The 24410-nt window shown below is 47.9% G+C and overlaps 1 protein-coding gene across 2 annotated transcripts in view; it reads right to left on the minus strand.

The window, feature by feature from the left end:
- Positions 1-21044, minus strand: part of LOC140404468 (sorting nexin-27-like) — a 195179-nt gene extending 174135 nt beyond the window's left edge. For both annotated transcript variants that reach the window (XM_072493049.1, XM_072493050.1), the window contains exon 1: positions 20757-21044. In XM_072493049.1, coding sequence (XP_072349150.1) covers positions 20757-21031 — 275 coding nt within the window. In that variant the 5' untranslated portion in view covers positions 21032-21044. The remainder of the gene's footprint in view (positions 1-20756) is intronic.
- Positions 21045-24410: the final 3366 nt, after the last annotated feature.

Here is a 24410-nt window from a genome sequence, read left to right on the forward strand (position 1 = left end):
TTTTGGAAGGACAAATATGAATGCGGAATACAGGGTTAATGGTAGGGATCTTGGCAATGTGGAGGAGCAGAGAGATCTTAATCTCTTGCTTCCCATAGAATCCTTGGATATATCCCGTCAGGCCCGGGGGACTTGTCTATCCAATCCCCTGGTACCACCCCTGTTGACAGGGAGGACGAAAAGATCACTGCCAACGGCTCTGCAATTTAATCTCTTGCTTCCCATAGAATCCTTGGATATATCCCGTCAGGCCCGGGGGACTAGTCTATCCTCAAGTTTTTCAAAATGCCCAACACATCTTCCTTCCTAACAAGTATTTCCTCGAGCTTACCAGTCTGTTTCACACTGTCCTCTCCAACAATATGGCCCCTCTCATTTGTAAATACAGAAGGAAAGTACTCATTCAAGAAAAGGAAGAATCAGTTAACATTGCCAGTCAATGCCCCCTCATCAGAACTTGATACGGTCACATCTAGAATAGTGTTCAGTTTTGGTTCCCTCACGTGACAAGCTCAAAAGGCCTCCTACAATGGATCATGCAGATGCACTGAAAACAGTTCAGCAGAGAACACGAGATCAAGTGAGTGTCATGAGAATGTCACTTTAAGAAATGTCGGTCTGCTCATGTTACTGCAGTGATGTCAGAGTGTGGGTGGAGCGGAGCTCTGGTTGTGCTTTTCGTTTCACTTTGAGAAAAGCCTGTGTTTTTTTTGTTTCGTTTTTTCAGTGTTGGAGCGGAAGCCAGACAAAGCAGGTGTACTGCTGTTCTCTCTGCCATGAAAAGACTATCTCTCGATCATTTGGTGAATTCAGAATTATAAATGTTTTCAGTAGTGAATACAAACCTGATGTGCTTCTGTTAAAAGGCGTTTATTTTGTCTTCTGAATGTTGCTTGGAAAGTTATTAAGGATTACTTAGCGTTGTATTCTATGGGGGTTGTATTTGAATTGACGGTTGCTAAGACGTTCACTATGTTTTAAAAAGGTTAACTTAAGTTCATAGAATAAACATTGTTTTGCTTTAAAAAATACTTTTCCATTTCTGCTGTACCATACCTGTAGAGTGGGCCGTGTGCTCCCCACACCTGTAGAGTGGGCCGTGTACTCCCCACACCTGTAGAGTGGGCCGTGTGCTCCCCATACCACAATCTATTAAAAGTTGTTGGTCAGGTGAACTCCATGATACAATTTGGGGTTCTCTAAACCCTGGTCCATAACAGTGAGGTAGACTAGATCTCGTGAATGACTGACACTCTCATACGGAAGGCAGGTTACTAGGGGCTATGTTTGGTTCCGCAACTCATCCAAGAGTTTGCCTGGCTGCGTGTGGGGACAGAGTGAGGTGCAATGGAATTGGAATGATACAATGCTGAACGCAGGCCCTGCTAGTATAGGGACAGGATCAACGAACTAACTTCATCTTCAATGAGCATTTTTTAATGCATTCCAATGAGCCTAGTGAGTTAGTGATGCCGTTACTAATCTGCTCTAGAAATGCCACCATTTACAATAGATCTGATCCTGCAGCTGCCAATAGTGTGTCAGGATCAAATCGCATTCAGCATTACAATATTTCTGGACAGCATTACAACTTAATTTATAGATGCACCAGGTACGTTCTGTGTTTTGCTGGTGACAGGGAAGTGACTTCTTGATTAGTTTAAGTGCATCAACCCGAGCTAAAATATCACTAACTCCACATTCCAGTTGTCCCTTTTCGTATTTCGACAATTTCTTATGGTTCCTGAATTTGAAATGAATGACCGATACATGAAAATGACGGGTAGAGAAAGGTTAACAAGCTGCCCCATATAATGCCTGTGAGCGTCGGAATGAAGAACTCCAAACATAACTGGTTTTATAGCCAATTAAGTACTTTGGAAGCATTGTCACTGTTGTAGTCTAAGAGTCTCAGCAATCCATGCACAGCAAGGCTCCCACAAACAGCAATATGATAATGGCCAGACAATCTGGTTTCTGTGATGATAATTGAGGGATCGGTATTGGGCAGGACACAGGCGAGAACTTCCCCTGCCCTTGATTAATCTTGCATTTCTCTGGACTGCTCCCATGTTACTCGTTGGCCAGGATTCTCCGACCTCGCTCGTAGCTGGGAGTCTACGGTCCCGCTGAAAGCGAAAGGAATTTTGGCTGGAACGCCAAATTGTCCGTTCTCAGTTGCAGTGGAGAATCCCACCCCTCATGCTTGGTGAGCCTGGAGTCTGGGCAGGAGCACGTCAGAGGGGAAGAAAACTGAAGATGATCTCTCCCTCTCTGATCGTTCCACTGTTTCCCCCCCCCCCCCAAATCTCTGATGCACTTGATCAGATCAATTAAAGGATTCCTCATAAGCCCAGCCTGACAACAGAACTCCCGGAGTTTTACTGTGCATCAGCAATATGCAGATTTGAACAGCCAGCCATTTTCTCGCTGAAGGGCAAAGTACAGTTTAATAAATACAAATCTCAGGCATCACGGTGGCACAGTGGGTTAGCCCTGCTGCCTCATAGCGCCGAGGTCCCAGGTTCGATCCCGGCTCTGGGTCACTATCCGTGTGGACTTTGCACATTCTTCCAGTGTTTGCGTGGGTTTCGCCCCCACAACCCAAAGATGTGCAGGCTAGGTGGATTGGCCACGCTAAATTCCCACTTAATTGGAAAAGATGAATTGGGAACTCTAAATTTTTTTAAAATAATTAATTAATAAATACAAATCTCAGATTTGTAAACAGAGAATCTTGACGTTAAGCCAAAGCCTCAGACTCCAGAAAAGAACAAATTCTCACAAAAGACAAAGAACGTCATTGCTGAGCCCAGCATGAAATTGTGCTGATTTACAGCAGCATTATATTAGACACGGAGACCTTCAGTTCCCTATCCAGACTCAACAACCCCCGACGCCAGTGTCTGTGACGCATCCTCAGCATCACATGGAAAGACAAAGTCACAAAACAGCCGCCCTTTATCGGCCCAACATGCTGCCGCTAATCAAGCAAAGAAGGTTTCGGTGTCTTGGGCATGTGCACAGGATGGAAGGTGGTTGCATGTCCAAGGTGGTTGCATCTCCACGGGGGAGGTGGCCTGTTCCTCGAAGCCAACGGTGCACAAAGCGCCGATTCGAGGATGCTGTCAAAAGAGACATGAAAGCCCTCATAGATGGGGAAATTCCAGCTGCGATCGATGGAGATGGCAGCACCGGCTGTGGGCAGGAATTTGCCACCGCAATGACATGTGGTTTCTGAGGCTCCAAAGGTTAACGCCAGCCCAGCAAAGCAGGCATCAGCAGAGATTATCCCATGCCACAGTCGGAGGGCAGCTTCATGTGTGACATTTGTGGCAGACTTTGCCTTTCCAGTATCAACTTGTTCAGCCATCATGAAAAATACAGATGATCTCATCTGACCTCAGTTCGGGCGCTGCATTCCCATCATGTCCTGCAGATGGAAGGACATCAATCATACCTTCGATTATATCATGTTCTGGATTCTTCAGTTGTTGATCACAACGTCTCATCCTTCAAACAGAAGAACTGATTCTCTCAACTTGTGGAACCAGTGTTCAAGCTGGCCGCTGTATTTTATTGCATGAAAAGAACCCAGAGACATCGGAGATATCGTGAGGCACAATTAAACTGTCAACCATGGTTCAGTTGGTAACATTTGCTCTCCCTACCCAGAGTCGAAAGGTAGTGCATTCACGTCACACTACAGAGCCTTAAGCACATAATCTCGTCGAATTCTCGGTGTAGTACTGAGGGGGTGCTGCATTGTTGAAGGTGCAGACATGACGCTAAAGTGAGGTATCGTCAGCCCTCTCAGGTAGATGTAAAAGATTCCATGGCACAATTCAAAGAAACGCAAGAGAATCATTCCCCCACAGGGCTCTGGCCAATATTTAACCCCTAACAAAGAGCACTCACACACATTATTTGATTATTTTAACAATGCTGGGAGCTTGCTGCATGCAAATTGGCTTCCTGCGGTACAACAGTGACTGCACTTCAAAGTATTTCATTGGTTGCAAAGTGCTTTAGGAAGACCACAGGTCATGAAAGGTGTAACATTCCCTTGCAGTTACATCACGATTCAAGGCTGCAAATTTGGGCAACACAGGAGCTAGCACTGCTGCATCACAACACCAGGGACCTTGGTTTGATTCCAGCCTTGGGTGACAGTCTGTGTGGAGTTTTCATGTCCTCCCTGTGTCTTCGTGGGTTTCCTCCGGGTGCTCTGGTTTCCTCCCACAAGTCCCAAAAGACATGCTTGTTCGGTGAATCGGACATTCTGAATTCTCCCTCCGTGTACCCGAACAGGCGCCAGAGTGTGGCGACTGGGGGCTTTTGGTGCTCCCATTTCCTCCCAGTCGGATAGGACGGGGGGTTGGGCTTAGGTAGAGTGCTCTTTTGCAAGGCCGGCGCACCCGATGCACCGAATGCCCTCACTATAGGGATTCTATGGATTCTGTATAACAGGCGGCTGGCCAAGTGGACCCATGGGCACTATTGCATTCCACAGTTTTTTTGCGCAATGTTTTAGACACCCTAATATAATTGTTGATTTTTCAGATGTTATTCAAAAACAAGACACTCAAAGTAAAATGATCTGCATTTTGTAAAGCAATTTATTCACAATCTACGTTATTTCTCTCATTCACTATAAAATCCCCCAAAACATTTACAATTATAAGTGTTTTAGGGGGCAGCATAGTGGCGCAGTGGTTAGCACTGCTGTCTTCTCTTTAATCTTTATTATTATCACAAGTAGGCTTACATTAACACTGCAATGAAGTTACTGTGAAAATCTCCTAGTCGCCACACTCTGGTGCCTGTTTGGGTACACGGAGGGCGAATTCAGAATATCCAATTCACCGAACAAGTACATCTTTCGGGACTTGTGGAAGGATACTGGAGCACCCGGAGGAAACCCACGCAGACACGGGGAGAGCGTGTAAACTCCGCACAGAGACCCAAGCCGGGAATCGCACCTGGGATCCTGGTGCTGTGAAGCAACAGTGCTAACCACTATGCTACCATGCCACCTCACGGGGCTGAGGTCCCAGGTTCGATCACGACTCCGGGTCACTGTCTGTGTGGAGTTTGCGCATTCTCCCCGCGTCTTGCGTGGGTATCGCCCCCACAACCCAAAAAATGTGGAGGATAGGTGAATTGGCGACACTAAATTGCCTCTTAATTGAAAAAAAAAGAATTGGGTACCCTAAAAAATCTTTTTTTAATGTTTTAGGAGTACCCTGATCGGGCAGCATGGTGGCACAGTGGTTTGCACTGCTGCCTCACGGCATTGAGGTCCCAGGTTCGATCCCGGCTCCAGGTCACTGTCCGTGTGGAGTTTGCACATTCTCCCAGTGTCTGCGTGGGTCTCACCCCCACAACCCAAAGATGTGCCGGCTAAGTGAATTGGCCATGCTAAATTGCCCCTTAATTTAAAAAAATTAATTGGACCCTCTAAATTTTTTTTTTTATTTATTTTTTTTTTAAAGGAATACCCTGATGTGCAATTTTGTTATCAAAATAAAATTGACCGAAAAGATACTGAACAGTTCCAGTCACTGGAACGTTGTGCTGTTCAGGTAAGGGAAGAAGTCCGTATAGCCTGTGGCAGCATCAGAAAAAACAATAAATACAGGGTAAAGTTCCCCCCGCACTGCCCCGCTGAAGATCTCGGAAAGAACTTTGTTTTCTCAAATTCCCCTCCGTGTGGCCTCTTCAAATGCTTCAGTGCCAAGTTCTTTGTGCTGTAGATCTGTACAGTGTCTATTAATACCACTATGCCAGTTAATACTTCGGGGTGGGGTGGGACCGAGGGGACTCTCAGAAGCCAGGGTATTTTACAGCAAAGCCAATTTACTCAGCAAACAGTTTAAACAACCCGCTACAGCAAACAGCCTTTTGAGTCCATGAAGAGCCTCGATGAACTACAGCAAACAGGACTCATGTCTAAAACTGCAGCAATGTCAAAAAACGGAGCAATTTCTCCAACAAAATGTTGTCGGAGGTTTGTTACATAATAACGCATTCGTCAAGGATGACTGCATACAAGTTCCATGATAAAAACCAATCCTCATCTCTTACATAGATCATCATAGAATTTACAGTGCAGAAGGAGGCCATTCAGCCCATCGAGTCTGCACCGGCTCTTGGAAAGAGCACCCTACCCAAGGTCAACACCTCCACCCTATCCCCATAACCCAGTAACCCCACCCAACACGAAGGACAAACACTTACAGCATTCATTAGCCAAACCTCTCCACTGGAGCTGGGAATTGTAGTGTCACTCTGTGCGGATTCATGCCAATTAAGCGACCGAAGACTGCCCAAACCAGTTCGACTGCAGGACCCTTACAACAGAGATGGCACTCATCCCATCGGCCTAAGCTGGAAGCAGGTGGAGAAAGAGCAGCGTTCCGAGTCACCGCGGCAGCTATGTAACTCCCGGCTAAACACCTGGATAGAAAGAAGCCATATTTGAATAAGCAAGAGTACAAACTGGATTGGTGGAAGGATCGACTCAAGAAATCGGACATCCATCAAGCACACAGGCGCCTGTTCAACGCAAATTTCCTCAAATAACTGCCTCGGCGCACACAGCTGCACATCTGCTGGGACATCCAATCACTATCAAAACATCAAACTTTTGAGGGGTTTTGATAGGGTAAATGGTCTCCTTCTGCGTTGGAATATTCTGTGAACTTCCTTCATTTTGGCAATAAAAACTAAAAGTCAGTTGGACACAATTATTTTTTCGAAAATGAAGTACACAGAACCCTCCAGCCTGCTCCACCATTCAATAAGATGGCTGATTTACAACTGGTCCCCATCGCCTCCTCTCATCGTGCACTGCCTGAGGGGGTGGTAGAGGGGTGCTGCCTCACATCCTTTAAAAAGTGTCTGGATGAGCACTTGGCACGTCATAACATTCAAGGCTATGGGCCAAGTGCTGAAAAATGGGATTAGGTAGGTAGGTCAGGTGTTTTTCAAGTGTCGGACCATACTAGATTGGCCAATGGGCCTCTTCTGCACTGAGAGATTGTGTGAATGAATACACAATGAGCAGCTACGGGCCTCTGTGCTGAAGATAGATCGCCTCTCATCCACACTCCAGAGAGTTATACAGCCAAGGTTTCCCTCAGGCATCAGTCTAGTGGACCTCAAAACCAAGAATTACAGATTACAGAGACTAAAACTGTAAAAGGTGTGGTCTTGCCAAACCCTTGTACAATTGCAGAGACTTCCTTACCATGAAACACCAGCCCCTTTACAATAAGGGCAAAAATACAATTGCCACCCTAGCGGCATGAAACATTATTTCATGTACAAATTCAGAAAAACTGGTTTACTGACATCAAAATAATGTCAATTTTTTTATTTTGTATTTAGAGTACAAAATTCATTTTTTTTTTTTTACAAGGGGCAATTTAGCGTGGCCAATCCACCTACCCTGCACATCTTTTGGGGTTGTGGGGTTGAGACCCACACAGACACTGGGAGAATGTGCAAACTTCACACGGACAGTGGCCCGGGATCGACCCTGGGACCTCGGCGCCGTGAGGCAGCAGTGCTAACCACTGTGCCAATGTGCTGCCCCTAAAATAATGTAAACATAATATTGAATGGACACAAAGCTTAGAAATGGTACTTAAAAAATATACATTATATACTGCTGAGATAATAGAATCCTTACAATGCAGAATGCCACCATTCGGCCCATTGAATCAGCACTGACCCTCCAAAAGAGCACCCTACCCAGGTCCACCCAACCTAGCCCCATAACCCGCCTAACCAGCACATCTTTGGACTGTGGGAGGAAACCGGAGTGCCCGGTGGAAACTTACATAGCTATGGAGAGAACTCGCAATCTCTTTTTTCTTTGTTACTTAATCAGTTACAAAACCAGAGCTCAAGAGTGTCGACAGCGGCAAACCCCGAATCCAGCTACTTGCCTGCTCCAAAAAACAATTCAAATTGAATCCAATTCATGGTCCCCACAAGAGAGACATACCAGATCCAAGCATTACACCGGACCTCACGCTCATCTTAGCCAAAAGTCGGAGAAGCGATGAGAACACGCAATCTCCACATAGACTGTCACACACTGCTGGAATCAACCCCGGGTCCCTGGTGCTGTGAGGCACTGTGCCACCCTGTGTACAGAGATTAATTATAATCTTCACATGAAGAGTAATCAGGAGTAGGAAATAATTGCACCAAGTTTGAAGATATAACTCCCTCCATGTTCTTGCAAAAATATTACTATTTTATAGAGATAAATTATTAAAGTTAGGACAATTTGGGAGGCAGAGATTTTGTTTCTTGGAGCATAGGCTGAGGGGTTGAAGGATTATTCGGCCCCCAGTGGCAAGAAAATGATACTTGTTTACGTGGCTATTTTCCAGTACAAATGGAAACAGGTTAACACAAAATGTGGCAAAAAACAGCAGGGGGAAACCAATCAGGAACCGAGGTTCCCTGTACCAGATGCACATCCAACTACTGGTATATTACATATGGCAACGCATTTACCACTTTTAGAAGTATAAAAGTTTAGGGTGGCACGGTGCCGCAGTGGCTGGCACTGCTGCCTCACGGCATCGAAGACCCTCACCAATAAATTCTGGTGGAGAGGAAACCCGAGACACTACACGTGTAGTGTCTCCCACCCGCCCTCCTCCTCTAACCTAATAATAAAACCCATTGGTCTGAGGTAAGTACCATATTTTTATTATATTATTATTATTTTTTATAAAAGTTTAATTTAGTTGTTAGCTAGATCTTGGTAGAAAGTTAGAGGAATGGCAGGGAAGGGAGTACAATGTTCCTCCTGCAGGATGTTTGAGGTGAGGGATGCAGTTAGTGTCCCTGCTGATTTTACCTGCAGGAAGTGCTGCCATCTCCAGCTCCTCCAAGACCGAGTTAGGGAACTGGAGCTGGAGTTGGAAGAACTTCGGATCATTCGGGAGGCAGAAGGGGTCATAGATAGCAGCTTCAGGGAATTAGTTACACCAAAGATTGGAGATAGGTGGGTAACTGTAAGAGGGACTGGGAAAAAACAGTCAGTGCAGGGATCCCCTGCGATCGTTCCCCTGAGAAACAAGTATACCGCTTTGGATACTTGTGGGGGGGACGACTTACCAGGGGTAAGCCATGGGGTACGGGCCTCTGGCACGGAGTCTGTCCCTGTTGCTCAGAAGGGAAGGGGGGAAGAGGAGCAGAGCATTAGTAATTGGGGACTCTATAGTCAGGGGCACAGATAGGAGATTTTGTGGGAGCGTGAGAGACTCACGTTTGGTATGTTGCCTCCCAGGTGCAAGGGTACGTGATGTCTCGGATCGTGTTTTCCGGGTCCTTAGGGGGGAGGGGGAGCAGCCCCAAGTCGTGGTCCACATTGGCACCAACGACATAGGTAGGAAAGGGGACAAGGATGTCAGGCAGGCTTTCAGGGAGCTAGGATGGAAGCTCAGAACTAGAACAAACAGAGTTGTTATCTCTGGGTTGTTGCCCGTGCCACGTGATAGTGAGATGAGGAATAGGGAGAGAGAGCATTTAAACACGTGGTTACAGGGATGGTGCAGGCGGGAGGGTTTCAGATTTTTGGATAACTGGGGCTCTTTCTGGGGAAGGTGGGACCTCTACAGACAGGATGGTCTACATCTGAACCTGAGGGGCACAAATATCCTGGGGGGGAGATTTGTTAGTGCTCTTTGGGGGGGTTTAAACTAATGCAGCAGGGGCATGGGAACCTGGATTGTAGTTTTAGGGTAAGGGAGAATGAGAGTATAGAGGTCAGGAGCACAGATTTGACGTCGCAGGAGGGGGCCAGCGTTCAGGTAGGTGGTTTGAAGTGTGTCTACTTCAATGCCAGGAGTATACGAAACAAGGTAGGGGAACTGGCAGCGTGGGTTGGTACCTGGGACTTCGATGTTGTGGCCATTTCGGAGACATGGATAGAGCAGGGACAGGAATGGATGTTGCAGGTTCCGGGGTTTAGGTGTTTTAGTAAGCTCAGAGAAGGAGGCAAAAGAGGGGGAGGTGTGGCGCTGCTAGTCAAGAGCAGTATTACGGTGGCGGAGAGGATGGTAGATGGGGACTCTTCTTCCGAGGTAGTATTGGCTGAAGTTAGAAACAGGAAAGGAGAGGTCACCCTGTTGGGAGTTTTTTATAGGCCTCCTAATAGTTCTAGGGATGTAGAGGAAAGGATGGCGAAGATGATTCTGGATATGAGCGAAAGTAACAGGGTAGTTATTATGGGAGACTTTAACTTTCCAAATATTGACTGGAAAAGATATAGTTCGAGTACAATAGATGGGTCGTTTTTTGTACAGTGTGTGCAGGAGGGTTTCCTGAAACAATATGTTGACAGGCCAACAAGAGGCGAGGCCACGTTGGATTTGGTTTTGGGTAATGAACCAGGCCAGGTGTTGGATTTGGAGGTAGGAGAGCACTTTGGGGACAGTGACCACAATTCGGTGACGTTTACGTTAATGATGGAAAGGGATAAGTATACACCGCAGGGCAAGAGTTATAGCTGGGGGAAGGGCAATTATGATGCCATTAGACGTGACTTGGGGGGGATAAGGTGGAGAAGTAGGCTGCAAGTGTTGGGCACACTGGATAAGTGGGGCTTGTTCAAGGATCAGCTACTGCGTGTTCTTGATAAGTATGTACCGGTCAGACAGGGAGGAAGGCGTCGAGCGAGGGAACCGTGGTTTACCAGGGAAGTGGAATCTCTTGTTAAGAGGAAGAAGGAGGCCTATGTGAAGATGAAGTGTGAAGTTTCGGTTGGGGCGATGGATAGTTACAAGGTAGCGAGGAAGGATCTAAAGAGAGAGCTAAGACGAGCAAGGAGGGGACATGAGAAGTATTTGGCAGGAAGGATCAAGGAAAACCCAAAAGCTTTCTATAGGTATGTCAGGAATAAGCGAATGACTAGGGAAAGAGTAGGACCAGTCAAGGACAGGGATGGGAAATTGTGTGTGGAGTCTGAAGAGATAGGCGAGATACTAAATGAATATTTTTCGTCAGTATTCACTCAGGAAAAAGATAATGTTGTGGAGGAGAATGCTGAGCCCCAGGCTAATAGAATAGATGGCATTGAGGTACGTAGGGAAGAGGTGTTGGCAATTCTGGACAGGCTGAAAATAGATAAGTCCCCGGGACCTGATGGGATTTATCCTAGGATTCTATGGGAGGCCAGGGAAGAGATTGCTGGACCTTTGGCTTTGATTTTTATGTCATCATTGGCTACAGGAATAGTGCCAGAGGACTGGAGGACAGCAAATGTGGTCCCTTTGTTCAAAAAGGGGAGCAGAGACAACCCCGGCAACTATAGACCGGTGAGCCTCACGTCTGTAGTGGGTAAAGTCTTGGAGGGGATTATAAGGGACAAGATTTATAATCATCTAGATAGGAATGATATGATCAGGGATAGTCAGCATGGCTTTGTGAAGGGTAGGTCATGCCTCACAAACCTTATTGAGTTCTTTGAGAAGGTGACTGAACAGGTAGACGAGGGTAGAGCAGTTGATGTGGTGTATATGGATTTCAGCAAAGCGTTTGATAAGGTTCCCCACGGTAGGCTATTGCAAAAAATACGGAGGCTGGGGATTAAGGGTGATTTAGAGATGTGGATCAGAAATTGGCTAGCTGAAAGAAGACAGAGGGTGGTGGTTGATGGGAAATGTTCAGAATGGAGTACAGTCACAAGTGGAGTACCACAAGGATCTGTTCTGGGGCCGTTGCTGTTTGTCATTTTTATCAATGACCGAGAGGAAGGCACAGAAGGGTGGGTGAGTAAATTTGCAGATGATACTAAAGTCGGTGGTGTTGTCGATAGTGTGGAAGGATGTAGCAGGTTACAGAGGGATATAGATAAGCTGCAGAGCTGGGCTGAGAGGTGGCAAATGGAGTTTAATGTAGAGAAGTGTGAGGTGATTCACTTTGGAAGGAATAACAGGAATGCGGAATATTTGGCTAATGGTAAAGTTCTTGAAAGTGTGGCTGAGCAGAGGGATCTAGGTGTCCATGTACATAGATCCCTGAAAGTTGCCACCCAGGTTGATAGGGTTGTGAAGAAGGCCTATGGAGTGTTGGCCTTTATTGGTAGAGGGATTGAGTTCCGGAGTCGGGAGGTCATGTTGCAGCTGTACAGAACTCTGGTCCGGCCGCATTTGGAGTATTGCGTACAGTTCTGGTCACCGCATTATAGGAAGGACGTGGAGGCTTTGGAGCGGGTGCAGAGGAGATTTACCAGGATGTTGCCTGGTATGGAGGGAAAATCTTATGAGGAAAGGCTGACGGACTTGAGGTTGTTTTCGTTGGAGAGAAGAAGGTTAAGAGGAGACTTAATAGAGGCATACAAAATGATCAGGGGGTTGGATAGGGTGGACAGTGAGAGCCTTCTCCCGCGGATGGATATGGCTGGCACGAGGGGACATAACTTTAAACTGAGGGGTAATAGATATAGGACAGAGGTCAGAGGTAGGTTCTTTACGCAAAGAGTAGTGAGGCCGTGGAATGCCCTACCTGCTACAGTAGTGAACTCGCCAACATTGAGGGCATTTAAAAGTTTATTGGATAAACATATGGATGATAATGGCATAGTGTAGGTTAGATGGCTTTTGTTTCGGTGCAACATCGTGGGCCGAAGGGCCTGTACTGCGCTGTATTGTTCTATGTTCTATGTTCTATGTTCAATCCCGGGTCACTGTCCGTGTGGCGTTTACACATTCTCCCAGTGTCCGAGTGGGTCTCACCCCCCCACAACCCAAAAAGATGTGCAGAGTAGGTGGATTGGCCACGCTAAATTGCCCCTTAATGGAATAAAAAAAGAATTGGGTACTCTAATTTTTTTTTTTAATTTAAGTATAAAAGTTCAACAGGTCAGTTACAAAAATTATAAACTCATGACAATCTGAAACAATAAAATCAGAAGACAGTCTACTTCCGATGATTCAAAAGCACTTTTGTGTCAAGAAAAAATTGAATTATGCAATCGAATTATAGAGTGGTGCAGAAGTACTTTTGTGCTCAATTGGAGTTGACTGGAAACTGAATTGGTTTAACTGAATTATTGAAATTGCGGGTTATATGGTATGCATAAAGAGCGTGTAAACACTCAGCATTGGTTAGGATAATTCACTGGGAACACTTTCATTTGGAGCCAAATAGTTTTCATAGATCCAATAAAATGAACATTGGGAACATGGAGATGACAAGTATAGGGTAAATTGGGCGAAACGGATGGAGATCATAACCTTGCAGTTCATTTTACAAGCCAAATTCGATTCCGAGATGATAATTTAGACCATGATCTTAACTCGCAGCATGTTTGGTTCCTTCCCCCACCCCATCAGCCCGTGCTCACCAACCCACGTTGGCTCCTGGTCACTGTTGCCGCACAGCTCCAGGGACCCGGGTTCAATTCCAGCCTTGGGTGACCGTGTGGCGTTCTCCCCGTGTCTGCGCGGGTTTCCTCCGGGTGCTCCGGTTTCCTCCCACAGTCCAAAGATGTGCAGGTTAGGTGGATTGGCCATGATCAATTGCCCTTCAGTGTCCAAAAGGTTAGGTGGAGTTGCTGGGTTAAGGGGATAGGGTGGGGCCTGACCGTAGGTAGGGTACCCTTTCAGAGGGTTGGTGCAGACTTGATGGCCTCCTTCTGCACTGTAGTGATTCTATGATCTTGATTTTAAAATTCTCATCCTTGTTTTGGTTTTTTAAAATCCTACATTTAATTCCTCTCATCTCCTCCAGTCTCCCAACACTCATATCTACCTTCCTCTAGTACTGGCCTCTCCCACATCTCTGATTTGAATTTCTCCTGCATTGGTGGCTGGGCTTTAGTTGCCTCAGCCAACAGCCCCCAATCTCTGGAATACACTCCCTACGCACCTCTGCCTCACTTTTCTCCTTCAAGATACCCCAAAAAATGTACCTCCGTTACCCCCAAAAATCTACCTCCTTGGTCGTCCGATCTAATATCTCCTTCGTGACTCATATGTCGCACTTTGTTTTATAATGATCTTGTGAAGTACCTTGGGGTGTTTTATCATGTTAGAAATGCTATATTAATACACATTATTGTGCCTACTCTAGCATAAAGGCACCATCTGCCATAGATTTGCTTTGCTTTCCAAATTTAAACTGGATAATTATGTATTTATTCAATACGGCTGCAGCTAATTGGTGCAAAGAACAACAGTGCTGTCATTTATTTATGTTCATGAAGCATTTAATAAAATGCACCGAAAACAAAACTTTTCTCTTGAATGGTAAAAGCATTTAGAAATCTGGACAGGTTCCCTAATGCTGAATTTTTATTTTTACTCGACTGCAGGTTTCTCCAGGAAGCAGGGCTGGGAAGAAGCAGAACCGTCAAACCCTTGCCTCTCGTCATCCAGAGGAAGGGGCCACATACTGTCTGTATTCTACTGCTGGAAGGCAGTGATCATTTCACACACCGCACAGCCGGGTCAATCTTTCCACTGAGCACAGCCCTCCTCCCAAACATGCACAATACACCAGTGACAGTCCCTTCGGGTTCATTCGATTTGCGATCACAGAAATATATCTGCACTGCTGCCATTAAATGCCCGCCTGGTTTATTCAGAGAGATGCGGAGGTAACGCGTATTCCTGAAGGGAAGACAGGGCTGCCTTTTAAAAACAATTCATTCAGTACGAGGGTCCCCTGCACCATGAAATGGTTTGTAGCGGTTGCCAGGGCAACAGGCAACCACGTAACCACTCTCAGCAATCAGGCTGGTTCAGAGAAATCTGGAACTTATCACCTTTAGCCCCCACTGTGGGCGGATCGTTGGATCCCAACAAAAGTGAAGTGGAAAGCTTTGCGTGGGATCAGCCTTTCCCTGTCACTCTGCTTTGGAACAGGTAGCATTTGCAGTCACTGCCGCCAAGCACAGGAAGAGACAAGTTCATGCTCCCACGGTTAGGTGAACGGTACAGCCTGGAGGGAAAATGAGTGTAACATTATAACCTCAAGTGCTGCACATCGACACGTACAGACTGGAAGTACAATTCACCTGCACTCTTGTGTCAGATCATGCTGATAAACAGCCCTGGCCTCAATTGAATGTCACATGGCCAAACTAACCTGCTCCAATCAATCTTGGTAATTTCCCCAGAGAATGAAGCAGGGTCAGTTCAGGCAGAAGGCTGACATTCTGACAAGAGCGGTTGAGATGAGCGACTGTGACGCTGCAGGTTGATGGACAGAGATCACAGAAACGGTTACGTATTATCGCCAATCCGCAAAGCAAAACCCTGGTAATGTTTCTGACCTGCTACCCGCCCCAGGAATAATGGACTCACCATTAAGAAAATATTCAAAACCTTTCTCCGAGATTCAAAATGGATGTCCTTGCAGTTCCACACATTGGGCTGTAAGTGCTATCATTCTGTCCTCTCACTTGGTCGCTGCTTCTTTCTAACTTCCTGCTCCAATTTACACAACTTACTGTGCCTCCCAACCGTGCTCTTTCACCCAAGCCATTATTCTATATTTGGTGAAAAGCTAAAGTAAGAGTACTGGAATACCCACTGATCATACCCAGCCAACTGGAGAACGTTCATTTTATTCCACACCGCTCAAATGGAGGAGCAGTGCGCTCCTTTCAAAGGAAAAGTCCCACCCTAATAATAATCGCTTATTGTCAAAGTAGGCTTCAATGAAGTTACTGTGAAAAGCCCCTAGTCGCCACATTCCAGCGCTTGTTCGGGGAGGCAGGTACGGGAATTGAACCCGCGCTGCTGGCTGTTCTGCATTACAAGCCAGCTGTTTAGCCCACTGTGTTAAACCAGCCCCTATTGCAAATCACAGTTCACATTTGAACTAAGTGAATGTCTATTAACGTGCAGGGAATGCTATTCCTCATTCCAAATTACTTTTCTACTTTGAACCTTTCTGCTAACCTTGCAATAGCAGCTGTGCAATCCGGCATGACTGCCTCCTGACTGGTATCGTGTGAGAGTATAGTGCAGATGTGACGACATGCAGTAACTCTGGCTACAGGATGACTTCTGTCGCTCGATATTGTCACCGCGCTCAACTTCAAACGAAGGGCAAGTAGGAAAATGTGAATAAATATATAGCTTTAGTACAAGAGGCTAATTTGCACTCTGGGGATAATGGGTCAGTCTGAGGACATCTGAAGGTTAAGAATGACAACAAAGTTGGCAGGCTTCAGATGAGCAGAGTTTTAGTGCATTTTAGATAAGTTAGTGCTAAAGTTGAAAGGTGGTAAACTACAGCTTGGGTACTGCAGGCTTGTCCTGCCCTATAGTCATGAGTTGCACATTTTGTGGCTCACCACAACACGTATGTATTGCTGTGTTTTTTTTTTAAAACATCTTTTAATCGATCACATGGACTTCACCATCGGGCACTTAAGCTTCTTACAACACTACCGCTGTAATCTCAGCTACCGCTATCCCATCAGACCCAAAAGCACTGAAATCCTACTCTCAGCCTCTTCTCTGTTGGAAGCCGAAAGGGAGAATTGCCTCATTATAGATCAGCACAGATAACCCCCCCCTCCCATCACAAGTTTGTTCAAGCCCCACTTCGGAAACGTGGAGCACAATCTAGACTAACACTCCCAGTGCAGTGCTGAGGGGGGGGTGCTACACTGTCAGAGGCACAGTCATTTGGGGAAAGAAAAACATTAAACTGGGGGGGGGGGGGGGGGGGAGAGACGGCATGTGGCACAGTGGTTAGCACTAGGACTGTGGCACTAAGGACCCGGGTTTGAATCCTGGCCCTGGTTCACTGTACGTGTGGAGTTTGCACATTCTCCCCGTGTCTGCGTGGGTTTCAGCCCCACAACCCAAAGATGTGCTGGGTAGGTGGATTGGCCACGCTAAATTGCCCCTTAATTGGACAAAGAAAAAAATAATAATTGGCTACTCTAAATATATTTTTTTAAAAAGAAAAACATTAAACCAAGGTCTCAGCTGCCTCCTTAGATTCCACGGTACTATTTTGAAGAGCTGGGGAGCTCTCCCCAGCATCCTGACCAATACTGAACCTGCAACTATCATCACCAAAAACAGACCATCACACTGCCGATTGTGGGAACTTACAGCACACACATTATCGGACACATTTCTCGACAGTTGTGGGAACTTGCAGCACACATTATCAGACACAATTCCCGACACTACAACAAAAGTACTTCCTTGGTTGTGAAACACTTTTAAAGAAGCCTTTCCCTGAAGCTGGGGTTCCAACAGCTCTCTCCGATTGACAGGGCGAAAGCAAGTCAGTGCTGAATGTGCCGTGGGCAGAGCCTCGCATCCCAAGATCAGGAATGGCTCGATATAAAAGCTAGCTCTTTTTCATCCTTTAGCATTCTCTGCAACACAGCCAATACCAGAAGATGCTGGGCATTTTAAGAAATGATGCATAAACACACAGGAGACTGCAAATATCAACTGGCAAGATGCAGGCTTGCCTCATTTCGAAATTATACACAGTGCAGTGTTCTCAAAGACTGGAACCAGGCCTTCCCCACGAGCACTGCCAGCACCAAGAACTATTTCCATCTAACAGATCTGAATGAGGCTGAAACCTCGGGAAGAAGAGAAGAGGCGTTGTTATTTTCAATGGGCTGATGTCACGGGAGACCAATCCAGTGGTGGGGCATGGCGCTGGGACCCAGAGGGCTCAATTCCCCATCTCAGCCCTGTTACTGCAACAGAGAACGGGGACAGCAGTGGGGGGGCTGGGAACAGGTACATTATCCACTGAACACCCAAACGACCCTCGGTTGACTCCTGGCGGCCAACTTCCACCAGCTGAGGCTACGGGGGTGAGTCACCTACCACCTTAACCCACAGCCCACGGGGAGTGGGAGGGTTAGGGAAAAAGATGGTAAACTACTACAGTTCCCAGAACATTTTATTTTTAAAATTTCCAATCAAGGCGCAATTCAGCGTGGCCATCCACCTACTCTGCACATGTTTGGGTTGTGGACCCAAACGCAGACACGGGACAAACGTGCAAGCTCTACACGAACAGTGACCCGGGTCTTCGGTGCCATCAGGCAGCAGTGCTAACCACTGTGCCCCCAATAATATGTTTTAAATCGTTGCGATCTTTTTCCAAAACACCATTGACCAGAGTTTGTTTTTAATGGTTACACACTAACACAATCAAACCACCACTCTGCACTTTCAGGATTGGTTACAAGTCGATTGCTCCCAGTTTTTTTCACTCTACATGAGCAAACGGAACAGAATTCAAAAGGATATGGTCATTCGGTCCATTGTGATCATGCTGGCTCTTTGACAGAGCTCCCCAGGTAGTGCCACTCCCATTACCCTGTAGCCCTACGTCACAATGAGATGCGGTTCAGTTGATCTTATCCCTTTAGGTTTTGACTACAAACTAAGCTAGACCATTTGTACCATAACAGAGCAACGGCATCCAAGCTATTTTTGAACCGAGGAAGATTGCAGAGTATGGAGTGTTCCGTCAACAGGAGCTGTGATGGAAGCAGGATCCACAGTAGCTTACAGGAGTGGAGTGAAAACATATTTGTGAACAGAAAGATCTCAAAAGGCAAGGAGGAATGGCTGGGCTATGAAAGTAGACGGTTCCTTCAGAAGATGATGAACCAAACAGACACCTCCAAGGTGGCAACATGCTATTATTTCACGTTAGCTTTCCATAAATTAGTAATGTGAGGATCAGTAGCAGAGCCTAATATTGCAGCGTAGATTAAATTCTTACAAACTAATCAATCTTTGTGGTTTCCGAGCTGCTGTGTAATTACTATATGTGATACATATAAATGGCTAAATGGGTGAAATCGCAGTTAATTTGGTTTCCAATAGCAACCTGTTCAGGTCATTTACATCAGGTGAAGTATTTATCAACCTCACACCATCAATTTTGGTACGGTAATATTAATAATTTTACCAGATAATTCAAGAGTCACACATCAAAGTCGCAGTTTGAAGTTTACAGACTTAATTTTGTCACTTACAAAGCACCATCATTTCCCTGATCTGCTAGTGTTCAAACTAAATTTAAACAAAAATCTAGTCTGCGGCTAAAGTCAGTAAAATAACAGCAAGAGGTGTTCAAGAACAAGCTCCCAGTCAATGATTGCTTGCAAGCTATGAGCGGACCGTGCCAAGCAGGGCAGCTAAAGCACGGATACCTGGAGCAGACGTTTCAAGAGCACGATACAAACAGATCCTTGTGCATATTACAAAAACAATGCAAAATTATACAGAACATAGAACAGTACAGGCACTAGGATGAAAAGATGGGGGGGGGGCGCGGGTTGGGCAGAAAGTCCATAAGGGAGAGGGCGAGGAAAGCACGGAGCTGGCAAAAGGAAAAGAGGGTATTCTGGGTTGGTTGGTTGGTGGTGTGTGACAGGGGTCATCAGGAGGGTATGGGTGGGAGAGATGGTCATAGGATAGAGTCTGTGTAATGGGTGAAGGGGGGTGGGGTGGGGAAATGGAAAGGTGCCCGAGGTTGAAGAAACAAACGATGGAGCATGTAAGGCAGGAGGGTGAACCGTGATTTGGGCTAGGCAAAGGGTCCAGGTGTTGGGGAGGGCAAGATGAGGTGGGCTGAGATGTCAGTTCTCTCACACATCTCCACAGACAAACGCTCCCAATCCCACTCTGCCCACCCAAAAGCAACCCCCTCCGTCCCCCGGGGAAGCTCGGCTCCGGGCCCAAAGCCCAGGAGCAGCATCACCAATATACCCCACCCTAAAAGGGAAGGACCCAATGCCACACCCCTTCCCCAGCCAAGGGAGAGGCACCCACAGTGCCCTCCCTTTCCCACCCAAGGAAAAAGGCACCAAATATACTCCACCTTCCCAAACCCGGGGGGGGGGGTGCCCAATACCCTTCCTGCCTGCCCCACCCAGGGAGAGGAGGCAGCACCCAATACCACCCCCACCAATGGGGAGGGGGCACCCAATACCACCCTCACCCACAGGGGGAGGAGAGGCACCCGATAACACCCCCCCCCCCCGACCCAATACCACTACCCAGGGGGAGGGGGCACTCAATAATACCCCCACCAAGGGGGGATTGAGGCACCCAATGCCCCCCACCAAGGAGTGATTGAGGCACCCAATGCCTCCACCCAGGGGAGGAGAGGCACCCAATACCCCCCACCCAGGGGAGAGACACGCCCAACACCCCCCAGTCATGGGGATAGACACCCAACACCCAGGGGTATAGACGCCCAACAGCTCCCACCCAGGGGGATAGACACCCAATTCTCCCCCCCCCCCACCCCGGTCATCAGGGGGGGGCTGCAGCACGCGCGGGGGGGGGGGGGGGGGCTGCAGCGGGCGGGGGGGGGGGGAAGAGGCTGCAGCGCGCGGGCGGGCGGCGGGGGGGGGCTGCAGCGCGCGGGGGGGGGGGGGCTGCAGCGCGCGGGCGGGGGGCTGCAGCGCGCGGGCGGGGGGCTGCAGCGGGCGGGGGGGGCTGTAGCGCGCGGGGGGGGGGCTGCAGGGGGGGGGGGGCTGCAGGGGGGGGGGGCTGCAGGGGGGGGGGGCTGCAGGGGGGGGGGCTGCAGGGGGGGGGGGGCTGCAGGGGGGGGGGCTGCAGGGGGGGGGGGGGCTGCAGGGGGGGGGGGGCTGCAGGGGGGGGGGGGGGGGGGGAGTCGGGCCGCGCTCGGTTCCTGGGCGGAGTTGGTGTTCTCTCCTCTCCCCCTCCCCGCCCCCCGGGTTGCGGGGCCGCCGGCCGGTTACTTACACTTCCAGGATGCGGTCCCCCTTGCGGACGCCGGCGCGCTCGGCCGCTCCGCCCGGTAAGACGGCGCTGACGTGCTGGAGCGGGGCGTACAGCTCGCCGTTGATGCTCCTCAGCTGGCCGCCCTCGCTCACCTGGCCCCGCACGTTGAAGCCGTAGCCGGTCTCCGACTTGATGATCTTGACCAGCCGTGGGCCCCTGCTCGGGTTAGTGGGCGTCGGCCCTTCCGAGTCGGAGCCCGAGCCGCCCAGCTGCCTGCCGCCCACCTCGTCCGCCATCTTCCCGCACGGACATCACACACTGCTGCACACGCTCGCGCCGTCACGTGAATTCATCAGCGGGCCGGGCGGAACCCGAGAGCGGGGCATCCGGTGCCGCCCGGGCACCTTCCGGCGATGCGCAAATGTCACACACCACCTTTACCGCGCGGGGCTGGGCGGCCATCTTTCATCAAGGCAAACCAAGGGCTGATTGATTAAGTTTTAAGGGCAGAAAAAAACAATCTAAGCTAGGAAAACAACACATATCTTTCAGCATGATATCCCAAAGATGAGTGAGTGAAGATAGTAGTAAAAACAACTGGCTTGTCACCTAGTTCTTAATTTTTGTTATTTATTCATCCACAGGATTTGCACATCAGTGGTTATTTGTTGGCCAACCCTAATGGTCCTTGCCCTCCATTTGGCAAGTCCAAAGTATTGCTCCAATTGTTGCAAAGGGTGTGGGTGAGACCACACCTGGAGTATTGTGTCCAGTTTTGGTCTCCTTATTTGAGGAAGGAAGTGGTGGCATTGGAGGCAGTTCAAGGGAGGGTCACCAGATTGATTCCGGGGATGAAAGGGGTTGACGTATGAGGAGAGATTAAACAATTTGGGCTCATACTCGCTGGAGTTTAGAAGGATGAGAGAGAATCTGATCGAGGTGTACAAAATACGAAATGGGATTGTTAAAGTAAACGTAGACCAAATCTTCCCCCTTGTGGCCCTCCTAAAGTAAGTAAAGTCACCGTAGTCCCAGATGACCATAGGCTGCTTTTCCCTTTGAGGGGCAAAGAGCTGACTGGTGTTGATTTAATCTGAGGGTCACCACACCTCAGGTGAGGAAGCAAGGTTGAAAAGGAGGGGCCTTTATAAAGAACCTCAGCCGATACGGGAATTGAACCTGTGCTGTTGGCCTCGTTCTGCAAACCAGCTGTCCAGCCAACTGAGCTAAAATACCACAGTCCGGTGCTTGCTCGGGTACACGGAGGGAAATTCAGAATAACAGCCTGTTTTTCGGAACTTGTGGGAGGAAACCGGAGCCCTCGGAAGAAACCCACGCAGACACGGGGAGGACGTGCAGACTCCGCACAGACAGTGACCCAAGCCGGGAATCGAACCTGGGACCCTGGTGCTGTGAAGCAGCAGTGCTAACCACTGTGCTACCGTGTCGCCCCTCTTCCTCTTATCCTCTCTTCCTCTTATTAATCAAGAACATCTGTATCTCTGTCTTAAAGACTCACCACCCCCTGACTGAAGAAAGTCCTCCTCATCTAAGTTTCAAAGGATCGTCCCTTCAGTTCATGACCCCATGAATAAGATTAAATACATTTAATAGACGTTGAATATTTCCAAACGAGCTCTAGAAAATGCTTAATTATTGATATATTACCAGAACTATCATCAACTTCAAATGGTAATAACAAAATAAATAATTACACTTTGGACGCAGAAGGAGTATACGGCTCTCACAGTCAATATTTTGAGCTATCAGCGCACACCTCACTTCATTCGCCCTCGCTTCACATGTGAATCACGTCAGTCATACTGGTCGGGGAAAAAACTTTGCCGATGGAAACCAGCGGAACGTGGAAACCCTGTGCGTGGGCAACAGTCAACAAAATATCTCACGGGCCGCACTCCGAACCCAGATAGGCCGCACCTGGCCCCCAGGACGCAGGTTTTCCACCATTCATTTCGTCCCAGCGACAATGAAGTAACGTGTTCACTGGAGGGTGCGTGACTTGGTGGGGAATTGCATGGGATGGCGTTTCCCCTGCATCTCGTGCCCTTGTTGCAGGTGGCAGAGGCTGCGGGTTTGGCAGGCGGTAGATATCACAGTAGTCTGGGTAAGTTTCTGCACTGCACCTTGCATGCGGTACTCTGTTTAATATGCTTTGTTTCAAACTAAATATTTATTATAAATCTGGCTTGTATTCTATCACAAAGCTAACAGAATAACGTCAAACAACAAGCCCAACAATTTATAGAGCACTTGCTAGCTAATTAAGTACTTCTGAAATGTTGTTACAGTCGGCGGGAAAAAATGGCAGGCAACTTGTAAACAGCAAGATCCCACAGAAAGCAACTGGACAAAATATTAGGTTAAGCAGTGTTTCACTTGCACCTCCCGCAATTTGCTTTATTGCTTCATGCACAGCACGGTAGCACAGTGGTTAGCACTGTTGCTTCACAGCTCCTGGATCCCAGATAGGGTCACGCTCTGTGCGGAGTCTGCCCATTCTCCCCGTGTCTGCTTGGGTTTCCTCCGGGTGCTCCGGTTTCCTCCCACAGTCCAAAGATGTGCAGGTTAGGTGGATTGGCCAGGCTAAATTGCCCTTAGTGTTCAAAAAGGTTAGGTGGGGTTACTGGGTTACGGGGATAGGGTGGATGTGTGGGCTTAAGAAGGATGCTCCTTCTAAGGGCCGGTGCAGACTCGATGGGCTGAATGCACTCCTTCTGCACTGTAAATTCTATGATTCTAATCGCTGCTCCCAGTACGGTCTCCTCGACATTGGGGGGGGAAGCTAAACGCAGACCGGGTGGACCGCTTTGCGGAACACCTTCGCTCAGTCCACAAGCATCACCCCAACCTTCCTGTTGGGTGCCATTTTAACTCAGCATCTTGCCCTCATGCCCACATGTCCGTTCTTGACCTGCTGCAATGCTCCAGTGAAATCCATTGAAGCCTATTGCAAACTGGGGAAGCAGCATCTCATTTTGACTTGGGCACATTGCAGCCCTGGGGGCTCAACGTTGAGTTTTGGCAAGTTTCGATTTTGACCTTTCTCCACCATCTTAAAACCCCCCCCTTTTTTAATATTCCGTTCATGTATTGCCTCAATGCAAAACGCCCCCCCCCCCCCCCCCACCCCGCTCTCACGCCATGCCATCTGTTCTTAAAGTTGCTACTTTTTGTTGCAGTTTCTATATTCTCCCTCCTTTCAGTTCCAACGAAGCGTCTACATCTCCAAACATTAACTCTGTTTCTCTCTCCACAGATGCTGGCAGACCCGCTGAGGTTTTTCCAACGTCCTCTGTTCTTGTTTCAGATTCCAGCATCTGCAGTATTTTGCTTATTTTATGTAAAGGATCAGCTGTTTTAGTCACGTCAGTTTGGCGATAGATATTGCCACGGGCATCAGCATTTTGAAGAAGGGCGCTGATCTTCAAGTAGTGCCATGGGATCTTTTTATAAAAATATTTTTATTCAAACAAGATTTTCATTAGAACAAAAACAACAACAATACCGCAAATCCCACCCCCGTATTAAACCAGAAGTGCACCCACTCAATCGCCCCTCTCCACTCCCCCCTCACCCCTCCATAAATACAAACCTTGATCAAATTAAAAGACAACCCCCCCCCACCCCCACCCCCCACCGCTCCCCAACAGCTGA

Source organism: Scyliorhinus torazame, chromosome 30, assembly GCF_047496885.1.
Source record: "Scyliorhinus torazame isolate Kashiwa2021f chromosome 30, sScyTor2.1, whole genome shotgun sequence".
Lineage (NCBI taxonomy): Eukaryota > Metazoa > Chordata > Chondrichthyes > Carcharhiniformes > Scyliorhinidae > Scyliorhinus > Scyliorhinus torazame.